This window comes from Chlorocebus sabaeus, chromosome 6, assembly GCF_047675955.1.
Source record: "Chlorocebus sabaeus isolate Y175 chromosome 6, mChlSab1.0.hap1, whole genome shotgun sequence".
NCBI lineage: Eukaryota > Metazoa > Chordata > Mammalia > Primates > Cercopithecidae > Chlorocebus > Chlorocebus sabaeus.
The window spans coordinates 21967223-21979839 of NC_132909.1; the positions used below are offsets into that span (position 1 = coordinate 21967223).

The 12617-nt window shown below is 46.7% G+C and overlaps 1 protein-coding gene across 16 annotated transcripts in view; it reads right to left on the bottom strand.

Moving 5' to 3' along the window:
* The window catches only part of ZNF568 (zinc finger protein 568), an 83953-nt gene that overhangs the window by 23562 nt on the left and 47774 nt on the right, over window positions 1-12617 (bottom strand). For 11 of the 16 annotated variants that reach the window (XM_073016576.1, XM_073016574.1, XM_037991247.2 and 8 more), the window contains one exon: window positions 1474-1520. In XM_073016576.1, coding sequence (XP_072872677.1) covers window positions 1474-1520 — 47 coding nt within the window. The other 5 variants (XM_037991251.2, XM_037991250.2, XM_037991252.2 and 2 more) reach the window with 5 other exon arrangements.

Sequence of the window (12617 nt, forward strand, 5' to 3'; positions counted from 1 at the left end):
CCGAGGCGGGGAGATCACAAGGTCAGGAGTAGGAGACCAGCCTGACCAACATGGTGAAACCCCCGTCTCTACTAAAAATACAAAAATTAGCTGGGCATGGTGGTGCGTGCCTGTAATCCCAGCTACTCAGGAGGCTGAGGCAGAAGAATTGCTTGAACCAGGGAGGCGGAGGTTGTAGTGAGCGCAGAGCATACCACTGCACTCCAGCCTGGGCGAAAGAACAAGACTCTGTCTCAAAAAAAAAAAAAAAAAAAAAAAAAAAAGGCTTGGCATGGTGGCTCATGCCTGTAATCCTAACACTTTGGGAGGCCAAGGCAGGTGGATCACGAAGTCAAGAGATTGAGACTATCCTGGCCAACAAGGTGAAACCCTGTCTCTACTAAAAATACAAAAATTAGCTGGGCGTTGTGGCGTGTGCCTATAGTTCCAGCTACTCGGAAGGCTGAGGCAGAAGAATCGCTTGAACCTGGGAGGCGGAGGTTGCAGTGAGCTGAGATAGTGCCACTGCACTCCTGCCTGGCGACAGAGCAAGATTCCGTTGGGAGGCTGAGGCGGGTGGATCAGGAGGTCAGGAGATTGAGACCATCCTGGCCAACACAGTGAAACCCCGTCTCCACTAAAAATACAAAAAATTAGCCAGGGTGGTGGCATGCACCTGTAATCCCAGCTACTCAGGAGGCTGAGGCAGGAGAATCGCTTGAACCTAGGAGGCTGAGGTTGCAATGAGCCGAGACTGCACCATTGCACTCCAGCCTAGGCGACAGAGGAGACTTGATCTTAAAAAAAAAGAAAAAGAAAGAAAGAAATCGATAAGCAGGCCAGGCAAGATGGCTCTCACCTGTAATCCCAGCACTTTGGGAGGCTGAGGCAGGCGGATTGCCTGAGCTAAGGAGTTTGAGATCAGCCTGGGCAATATGGCGAAACCCCATCTCTACTAAAAACACAAAAATTAGCTGGGCATGGTGGCGTGTGCCTGTAATCTCAGCAACTCAGGAGGCTGAGGCAGGAGAATCACTTCAACCCAGGAGGCGGAAGTTGCAGTAAGCCGAGATCACACCACTGCACTCCAGCCTGGGCAACAGAACGAGGCTGTCTCAAAAAAAAAAAAAAAAAAGATAAGCAAAGCCTATTGCATATGACCATGGAGGGGACAATGTAGAAATTAGTGAGACTGAAAAAGCTAATTCTGTTCTTCAATTTCCCTGCCAAATCACTGAGGCATGTTCTCTGTCAACATTGTTGTGAGCGTGAGTAAAATCCAGGGAAGTGGAAATTCTATATCAGATGAGATAATGTTTGCAAAATAGACAGCCCTGGGCTGCTTTAGGAAAATGCTCCATAAATGCAGTTTCCTCCCCTCTTCCCCTTTCTCCAAATCATGAATGTAAATCTTTTAGATAAATTTCTGAAATAGGACACTGTCCTGAAAACCAATAAGTCCTTTCCAAGAAGAAAATGTCAAATGCAACTTACCTCTGCCATCACTTCAGATGCACGGCAGTTCTCTCCTCTTCTGGGTTCTTAAAGAAAGATGTGGGAAAACATTAAGAAGCCGTAAGACAACAATCCCTCCCTGAATCCCTCCGGAGGCCAAACTCCTACCCTACCCCAGGCACTGAAAGGGAGACCAAAGAAGCTGCAACCCCACCGCCCTCTATCATCCTCACAATGAAATGCAGGTGACCTTAGGAGCCCAGACAGGAGTCCTGGGAGGGCCCCCCTAGACCGTAGCCTTCTTCCTCCATAAGAGACTAACTTGGGAAACTTTCAGGCCTAGTGTCTTACACTGAACCCAAAAGTGTGTGGCGCCAAGACACAGCTTAAGTGGACCCACCTGTCAGGGTCTCAAACTCCTGTCCTTTAGGCTGGGGTCACCTTTATGGGCCCAGATCCCTGGTGGCTACTGGGTGAAAGAACAGAGAAGTGGATATAGCAGGAACTCCCTAGCCCCGAACCCTAGAACCATTTCCACCCTCAACACACACTAGAGATAGACCCGGTGGCGGGAAGGCCAGTCACAGAGATTCATTACCTACTTAGCAGTCGCAGTTGGAGTTTGGGTAGAAGGCCAGGACCCATCCACCGGGCCGACCCCGCCCAGCATATCCCCAGAATGTATAGCGAGGGTGTCCCGCCCCCTCCCAGGCCTCCCAAAGATGGGGTCGACGACCCGGCACCATGGGGCTCGTCCGCGCACACGCTCACACTTACATGCTCAGCCACACAGAATCCCGTGCAGACAGGGCTCCCACCACAGCCCCGCGGTCACATCGAGCACAGATCGCCAAGCACCTGTCGCTGGGCGCACAATCCAGGTCCGGGGAGAACTGCACAGACTTTTAGTCCAGCCAAGAGGACGCAGGGCCGCGATACCCCAGACCTCCTAACATTCCCAGCCCGCTCCTGCGCCAGCCTCACACCACACTCACTCCTTGCAGTCGCGCGGCCCCACACTGCCCTCTCCCGAGCTGGGGGCTAGTAGCCCTGACACTCTCCTCCCATCCCGACTGCACTGCCCCGACACTCCCTTCCTTCCCCATCGCACAGCCCTGAGCTCCCTTAGCGGTGAAGCAGGGGCATGCAGTCCGCACATCTCCGAGAGCCACATGACGTTTAAACTCCAGACAACCCCAGTCCCGCGCCGGGACGCCTCACCGCCCCCTTCGGCGTCCTAGCACTCAGCTCTGAACGAGTTCATCCCAACCCAACGAGCTCCGCAGCCCGGGACGTTCCAGCCCTTTGCGTTCCAATCCCCTCCAGGTCACGCGGACTAGCCCCCTTCGGCCGGAAGTGGTTGGGCCGCGGGGCCCCCTGGGAAATGTAGTCCAGACGTGGGTGCGCCACGCGGGGCCTGGACCGCACCACGGTCACTGGCACTCACAGTCGTGTCCAGTTCCCCGCCTCCACTGAAGCCGAGGCCAGACTGCCCAGCCGCGCCAGAGCACCCTCCCAGGACCTGGGCAAATACACAGGCCCAGGCAGCAATAGGTGGCCGCTGACGGCTAGAAAAAGGCTGTAGGGCCGTGGAGGCTTCAGAAAAATGTAGCCGCAAACCCGGGAAGGGGTGGCCCAGCCCGGCCCGCCGCTAGGGCTTCCAGAGTCGGCGAAGTTAACCCGGCTGCAGCCGCCCTTGCCCCAAACGGAGGGTCAGGGAGTGGGGTTTGTGTGTGTGCCCAGAGGCCTCTCAGAAGTGCAGTGAAAAGCCAGGGAGCAGACCACCCAGGATTCCCTCCACAGGGAGCCGCGCTCTGGGGTGGATCAGAAGAGAGCGACTCCTGGCCATGCCACGAATTAGGAGTCGGCTCGGACCTGGGGCTTCCATGACCTGGGCCACAATCCCGATAAAGACGGGTGGCTAAGTTTGGGCTGGGAATTCATTCCCCAGTCCAGGTCTTCTGGCATCTCAGCATTTAAGTCACTAATGTCTGCTCGGGCCGAGCCACAGGCTGGCCTGGAGGGCGTCAGGGAAACGACCTGGCCTAGCGGTTTGGGGATGTGGCCTAGGGGAGACTGAAGCGGGGCAGTCACAGGCTCAGGATGCCGAAGGGACTGGAGGAGGATGAAGGATACTTGGGTCTGCAGTGGAAATAATAGAAAACCATTGTAGTGGGCTGCAACGTCATTAGTTTAGGATTAAGTTGCAGAGGAATATTTAATGACAGAAGTACGTTCGAGAAATACTTTAGGACATGGAAAAGTGTAACTAAAATAAACCATGTATATTGTACTTTAAAATGTTATAGGCCTGGCGCAGTGGCTCATGCCTGTAATCCCAGCACTTTGGGAGGCCGAGGCGGGTGGATCACGAGGTCAAGAGATCGAGAGCATCCTGGCCAACATGATGAAACCCTGTCTCTACTAAAAACACAAAAATTAGCCGGGCGTGGTGGCGCGCACCTGTAGTCTCAGCTACTCAGGAGGCTGAAGCAGGAGAATAGCTTGAACCTGGGAGGCGGAGGTTGCAGTGAGCAGAGACTGTGCCACTGCACTCCAGCTTGGCGACAGAACGAGACTTCATCTCAAAAAAAAAAAAAAAAAAAAAAAAAGTTATAAATAGGTTGGGCGCAGTGGTTCACGCCTGTAATCCCAGCACTTTGGGACACCAAGGCGCGCAGATCACGAGGTCAGGAGATTGAGACCATCCTGGCCAACATGGTGAAACCCTGTCTCTCCTAAAAATACAAAAATTAGCCCAGCGTGGTGGCGCGCACCTGTAGTTCCAACTACTAGGGAGGTGCATTCCAGCCTGGCAATAGAACGAGACTACATAGGCACTTGGGCAATAATAGCTGTAAAGTTAATTGTTAACAGTAGTTAATTTCTAGGACGTGTAATTGTGACTTTTTTCTTTTCAGTTAAAAAGTAGTCCCTTATATTTTTGGCCATTATAGTTTTTTCCTTGTGAAACATTACTTATAACATTTCATTTAAAAAAATTCTTAAGTATTTCTAGTTTACAAACTAGAAAACAAAATACTGGACCAAAATTTAAAAATCCACAGTTTAGTACTAAAAGATAAACAAAAGACTGATAAACAAGAGCAAAATAAAGCAAAAACATTAGAAATGCACACACACACACACAAAAACCATAGAGTTTAAAATTTTTTTTTTTTTTTTTTTGAGACGGAGTGTTGTTCTTGTTGCCCAGGCTGGAGCGCAGTGATGCTGTCTCAGCTCACTGCAACCTCTGCCTCCCGGGTTCAAGTGATTCTCCTGCTTCAGCCTCCCAAGTAACTGGGATTACAAGTGCCTGCCACCACAACTGACTGATTTTTGTATTTTTAGTAGAGATGAGGTTTCATCATGTTGGCCAGGCTGGTCTCAAACTCTCCACCTCAGATGATCTGTCCCCCTCGGCCTCCCAAAGTGCTGGGATTACAGGAGTGAGCCACCGTGCCCAGACCCGAGTTTAAAAGAATTTTGAGGCTGTTATGTGCAACTCTATAACCCTGGTAAAGGAAATTGTAGATTTTCTAATGAAATTTAAATCACTGATTTCTACTAAAAGTAGAAAATCTGAACAGAATAATAACCATAATGAAATGCTTTATTTAAGATACTTTAAAGTATGTACAATTGAAAAGGTACCATACCCAGGTGGTTGTAGCTGAATTTTAGCTAATTTTTGAACTAATAATTATTATTCTATTTATTTATATCTAATTTACATATGCTATCCAATGAATTTTTGTCTAAGTGGCATAAAATTTATTAAAGACATGGCTGGGCATGGTGGCTCGTACCTGTAATCTCAGCAGTTTGGGAGGCCGAGGTGGGAGGATCACTTGAGGCTCGGAGTTTCAGACCAGCCTGGACAACATGGCAAAACCCCCTTTCCACAAAAATTAGCTGGGTGTGGTGGTGCACACCTGTATTTCCAGCTACTGGGGAGGCTGAGGCTGGAGGATCACTTGAACCCGGAGGCAGAGGTTGCAGTGAGCCAAGATTGCGCCACTGCACTCCAGCCTGGGCAACAGAATGAGACTGTCTCAAAAAAAAAAAAAAAGAAAAAAGAAAAAAGAAAAGAAAAGAAAAAAAGAAAAGAAATAAAGACAGGCCAAAAGAAGAGTATTATCGTTTGTGGTTACTGAGTAAAAGTTCCAAATAAAAGGCTGATTTCAATAATGTATAAAATGTATACAGTATGTCAAAGGATTGAGAGCAAAAAGAAATTCACGAATGATGCCAATAAGATGAAGTGGTAGAATAATGATCCAAGATGTTCAAATCCTAATCCCCAGAACCTGTGAATATATCTTACATGGCAAAAGAGGCTCTGCAGCAGATATGCTTCAACTAAGAATCTTGTGATGGACGCTGGGCATCGTGGCTCATGCCTGTAATACCAGCACTTTGGGAGACCAGGGCGGGCAGATCACTTGAGGTCAGGAGTTTGAGATCAGCCTGGACAACATGGTGAAACCCAGTCTCTACTAAAAATACAAAAATTAGCCAGGCATGATGGTGCATGCCTGTAGTCCTAGGTACTTGGGAGGCTGAGGCAGGAGAATCACTTGAACCTGGGAGGCAGAAGTTGCAGTGAGCCAAGATCACGCCACTGCACTCCAGCCTGGGTGGCAGGCTGAGACTTGATCTCAAAAAAAAAAAAAAAAAAGAATCTTGAGATGGGAAGATTATCCTGGATTACTGAATAGGCCCAACAAGGGTCCTTAAAAGAGGAAGGCAGAAGGGTCAGAGTCAGAGAGGAAATCATGACAACAAAAGGGAGGATGTGCTTTGAAGACAGAGGAAGGGGCTATAAGCAAAAGAATGCAGGCAGCTTCTAGAAGTTGGAAAAGACAAGGAAATAGATTCTCTCCTAGAACCTAGAGAAAGAACATGGTTTTATGACACCTGGATTTTAGACCACAGGACTCATTTCTCACTTCTGACCTCAGTATCGGGATGAAGAAATCTTCCTTCAGCAGGAAGAGGTTGGAATGACCTGTCATTCATCAAAAAACCATATCCTTGGTAAGTCTGTCTTTCCTTACTTGAGACATTTTCTTTCACTCTCTTCCAACTAGGATATAGAACTTTTGCATTCCTTCTCCTGAAGCTTCCTCTCTTATGGCAACGAATCAGAGAACTGGTTCTGTTCCAGTGGGGTCTTTGGGTACCTCCCCAATCAGCTCAGTGCCTTCCCACTTCGTAGACACATTTATTTCAGTTGTTTATTTTGGAAAGTTTCAAATCTCCAGAAGCACTGAAAGAATACTACAAAGAACTCTTATTTGGGCTGGGCGCGGTGGCTCACGCCTGTAATCCCAGCATTTTGGGAGGCCAATGTGGGTGGATCAGGAGGTCAGGAGATCGAGACCATCTTGGCTAACACAGTGAAACCCCGTTTCTACTAAAAATACAAAAACTTAAGACGGGCATGGTGGCACGTGCCTGTAATCCCACCTACTCAGGAGGCTGAGGCAGGAGAATTGCTTGAAACCAGGAGGCAGAGGTTGCAGTGAGCCGAGATCCTGCCACTGCACTCCAGCCTGGGTGACAGAGCAAGCCTCTGTCTCAAAACAACAACAACAACAAAAAAAACCTCTTATTTGTGCTTGTCCCCTAGATTCACAAGTTGTCAACAATTTGCCACTTTTGATTCTCTACCATTTGAAAATAAATTCAAGTATCATTATACTTCAGTACAAAAAAATTTTTTTTTTTTTTTTTTTTTTGAGGCAGGGTCTGGTTCTGTTGTCCAGGCTGGAGTGCAGTGGTGTGATCTCAGCTCACTGCAACCTCTGCCTCCTGGGTTCAAGCGATCCTCCCACCTCACCTCAATCAGTGTGCAGAGTAGCTGGAACTACAGGTGCATGTCACCACACCCAGCCACTGCACTCGGCTGAGTGTATCTTGTAAGGGCATTTTCCTACCATACATCACTAAACAGTGTGTTTCGCAGATATGTCACGAAACACAATATCATACACACCACACAACACAGTGTCTCACGCTGACATCCCATGCATATCTAACCACAACACCATGATCACACTCAAGGAAATTAACAATAATTCCACAATTCATCCATATTTAAATGTCCCCAAAATGTCTTGTATACATTTTTCTTCAAGCAGGACACAATCCAGGTTATTGCATTACATTCTTCTCTTAAGAATCTAGTCTACTTGTTCGACCAAATGTCTCACATTCTGGGTTTGTCGAATTTTTCCTCGTGATAAAATTTAGGTTAAACATATTTAGTAAGAATACTACATAGATGACTTCAGGATAACCACATAGATCACACAAATAGACACACAAAATCTGGTCATTTCACTATTAGCAATGCTAAATTTGATCACTTGACTAAGGCGGTAATGGCCATGTCTCCATTGTTATTTTCCCCTTTTTAATTGGTAAGTAACCTGAGGGATGATAACTTCAGACCATATGAATCTCCTTTTTTCTAACAATCATATGCATATATGTGTGTGTGTGTGTATATATTTTTTTTTTAATTTTTTTTTTTTTTTTGAGACAGAGTCTCACTCCGTTGCCAGGCTGGAGTGCAGTGGCACGATCTCAGCTCAGTGTAACCTCTACCTCCTGGGTTCAAGCGATTCTTGTGCCTCCCAAGTAGCTGGGACTACAGGCACCTGCCACCACGCCCGGCTAATTTTTGTATTTTTAGTAGAGATGGGGTTTCACCATGGTGGCCAGGATGGTCTCGATCTCCTGACCTCGTGATCCACCTGCCTCAGCCTCCCAAAGTGCTGGGATTACAGGCGTGAGTCACTGCACCTGGTCCATACGCATATTTAATATAAGGTATATGTTACATTTTCATGTAAATTAATGTTACTCTTTCATATAAATTTGTATTTTTCTTTCATATAAATATGAATAATGAAATTACATTTTCTATGTGTACTTTCTACTATGTGTGGATATTATGGTGTACAGTTGACACACATATATACATATTATTCTTCAGTGTTGGATAATTGATCCATGTTATATGCTTTGTAGGACATCTTGGATATTTTATGGGATAATTTCAAATACAACCAATTTTTTATTTTGTTCCTGGGTTTTCAATTTAACCCACAAGAAAATATAACACCACTGTTAACGGATATGCATTTTCATGTTGTTGAGATTCTCCATCATGCCCAGTGTTCTATTCCAAGCACTAGTGGGGCAAAAACACCTGTCTTGGAGAGAAAGATGGGATTCTTTACTGTGGACATCATGATCTGCCATGCAGACAGGACCATTGTGGTGAAACAACTCATTTTGCTTTTGGTTGATGGCAAACTGTCCTGCCTTATGAGACTTTAAGGAGTTGGGTATCATAGAAAGCTTGTGTGAAGTTATTTATGAATGATGGTGGGCTTTTGCCAAAAATGGATGAGAAACTTTTTGTATCAGCAGCCAGCTTCTATAGTCAGTTTGTATCAGTCTGGATACAGTCAGGAAACAGAAACCACAAAGAAATTTTCTTTTTTTTCTTTTTTTTTTTTGAGACGGAGTATTGCTCTGTCACCGAGGCTGGAGTACAGGGGTGCTATCTCAGCTTGCTGTAATCTCTGCCTCTCAAGTTCAAGTGATTCTCGTGCCTCAGCCTCCCAAGTAGCTGGGATTACAGGCACGTGCCACCATGCCCGGCTAACTTTTGTATTTTAAGTAGAGACGGAGTTTCACCATGTTGGCCAGGCTGGTCTCGAACTCCTGACCTCAGGTGGTCCACCTACCTCGGCTTCCCAAAGTGTTGGGATTATAGGCGCGAGTCATTGCGCCCGGCCAAAGGAATTTAAACAGAATTATAATATAAAGAATTATTAAGCAATGATAGGACAGAAACTATAGGGGCATGAGGAGACCTCTAAAAGGCCCTTTAGAGCTGAGGGAAGAGTACCCAAGAGAGAACATACTTGGAAGGAGGTCTTTCCCAAGGGTGAGTTTCAAACCTCACTGAAGAGGTGGTTGTAGCTCACTGTGATGCTGGAGAAGTTTGCTATGTTGCCAGGTACTCAAAGATAGTTGGAGGTCAGGAGTTTGAGACCACCCTGGCCAATGTGGTGAAACCCCGTCTCTACTAAAAATACAAAAATTAGCTCGGTGTGGCCACACACACCTGTAATTTCCAGCTACTTGGGAGGCTGAGGCAGTAGAATCACTTGAACTGGGAGGCAGAGGTTGCAGTCAGTTGAGATCACTGTAGGCCTTAGGCCTGAGATGCATGGTATTCACATCAGGATGGCTACAGGAAATTATTCTCCATTGCACAAGCAAGCTATGGCTGATGACCAGGATGCAGAGGAGTTTGGGTGCCACTGTGAGCATGAGGTCTGGAGCACATGATCTCTCATGAGAAGGGCCTCTGCAAGGTAGTCTGCCAGGCCCAGGCCAGATACGCAAGATCTCCAAGAGACTGCATGCTCTGGAGCACAGCTGGCACTGCGCATCACTGAATATGCTCACATACACACCTCCCACTGATGGACCATGAAGTAAGAGCAAGGAAAAGCAAAATGCTGCAACCTGAGCCAGAAAGACCCCTTCCTCCTTCAATGTCCCTCTTCAATGTCCACATCCTCTACTGACAAAGCTTAATATCACACTTACTGTAAAGGAGAAATGCTTCAAGTTGTCCACTTTCACAGACCAGTATTGAAAAGGTTAATTTGGAGCTGAGAGGCAATACACTGATAACTGACATAGTCTAACCCTTTGGGTACTAAGTTTCTACACACTTTTTTATACACAACCTGAGCTCCTTTACAACAATGAAACAACTCTATTTCTACCTAGCAAGGTACAGCTATCCAAATGAGAAGACGGGCTGGGCATGATGGCTCACACCTGTAATCGCAACACTTTGGGAACCCAAGGCAGGAGGATCGTTTGAGGCCAGGAGTTGGAGACCAGCCTGGGAAACAAAGCAAGACCCCATTTCTTTTTCTCTTTTTGAGACAGAGTCTCTGTTGCTCAGGCTGGAAGGCAGTGGTGCAATCTCAGCTCACCACAAACTCTAACTCCCCAGTTTAAGCGATTCTTGTGTCTCAGCTACCCGAGTAGCTGGGATTACAGGCATGAACCACCACTTCCAACTAATTTTTATATTTTTTAGTAAAGACAGGATTTCACCATGTTGGCCAGGCTGGTCTTGAACTCCTGACCTCAGGTGATCCATCTAAGGACCCACCGCAGGTGGCCTGATTTTTAAATATTAACCCTATATCCTGTAATCAGGCTGGGCGCTGTGGCTCATGCCTATAATCCCAGCACTTTGGGAGGCCAAGGCGGGTGGATCACCTGAGGTCAGGAGTTCGAGACCATCCTGGCCAACGTGGTGAAACCTGTCTCTACTAAAAATACAAAAATTAGCTTGGTGTGGCCACGCGCACCTGTAATTCCAGCTACTTGGGAGGTTGAGGCATGAGAATCACTTGAACTGGGAGGCAGAGGTTGCAGTCAGTCGAGATCACATCATTGCACTCCAGCCTGGGTGACAGAGCAAGACTCTGTCTGAAAAAAGAAAAAGTCCTTGATCACACACAAAACTGGGGGGATGCCATAATGGTGGAGAAAGCATTCTGTAAGTCCATGGTTGTGATGCTGGCAGCAGCATTATGGGCAAGAAAAAAAAAAATCTATATCCAGAATATCTGTCCATATTTATAAGAATGAATCTCTGTCTCATCCATGACAGAAGAGGCCCAATGTAATCAGCCTTCTACCAGGTGGCTGGCTGGTTCCAAAAGGGAATGCTGCTATGTCAGAGACTCAATGCTGGTCTCTGCTGTTGACAAAAATTAAGGGAAACAACTGTGCTGGCTGATTATGTCCTTTTTATTAAGGAAGAAAACGCTTTCAAATACCCATTACCCCCAACTATTTTTGCTTATATCTCACTGGCCAGATTTATGACGCATGGTTGTCCTCAAATGGAAGGCAGACGGGCAAAGAGATAAACGTCCAGCTGGTCCTTTTATAACAGCATTAATCACACCCATGAGTGTGGAGCTGTCACGAGCTAATCACCTTGGAAAGGTTCCACCTCTTAATACTGTCATAATGGGCCGGGCGCGGTGGCTCAAGCCTGTAATCCCAGCACTTTGGGAGGCCGAGACGGGCGGATCACGAGGTCAGGAGATCGAGACCATCCTGGCTAACACAGTGAAACCCCGTCTCTACTAAAAAAAAATACAAAAAATAGCCGGGCGAAGTGGCGGGCGCCTGTAGTCCCTGCGACTCGGGAGGCTGAGGCAGGAGAATGGCGCAAACCTGGGAGGTGGAGATTGCAGTGAGCTGAGATCCGGCCACTGCACTCCACTCCAGCCTGGGCGACAGCGTGAGACTCTGTCTCAAAAAAAAAAAAAAAAAAAGAAAAAAAAAAAATACTGTCATAATGGCAACTAAATTTCAACATGAATTTTGGACGGGACAAATATTGAAACCATAGCAATAATCAAAGATTCCCAAGAAAGTAGGATAACATTTACATCCTTAATGAAAATTTCAAGCCCAGTTGTGCAAGTCTTTGTATAGATACAAGTCCCTCCTATAGCACTTGCTTGTCCCCAAAGACTAAAGACCATTGTCCCAACTAGGAGAGCGCAGAAGGTAATTTTTTATTTAGAGGTGATGCTCTTCCACCTCTAACACTGGAAGTATCAGTCACCTAAGGGGACATGGTTGTCATCTGCTACAAGCTCCACCACCTCTGGTATCTACTTTCATTTCATTATTTTGTTTTTTTATTTATAAGAGATAAGGTCTCACTCTGTTGCCCAGGCTGGAGTGGTAATCATGGCTCATTGCAGCCCCAACCTCCCGGGCTCAAGGATCCTCCCACCTCAGCCTCCCAAGCAGCTGGGACTACAAGTGTGTGTCAAAACATCCGCCAAATTTTTAAAAACTGTTTTGTAGACACAGGGTCTCACTATGTTGCCCAGGCTGGTCTTGAACTCCTGGGCTCAAGCAATCTTCCCACCCTGGCTTCCCAAAGTGCTGGGATTATAGGCATGAGCCACAATGCCTGGCTCACCTCATTATTTTGACTTAAAGATCAGATAGGCTCAGATACCTCATATTTCAGAGAACATTTAATAGGTTATTCTTTGTCTCCAGTACTTATTTCTTTACGGGATATCCAGAAACAG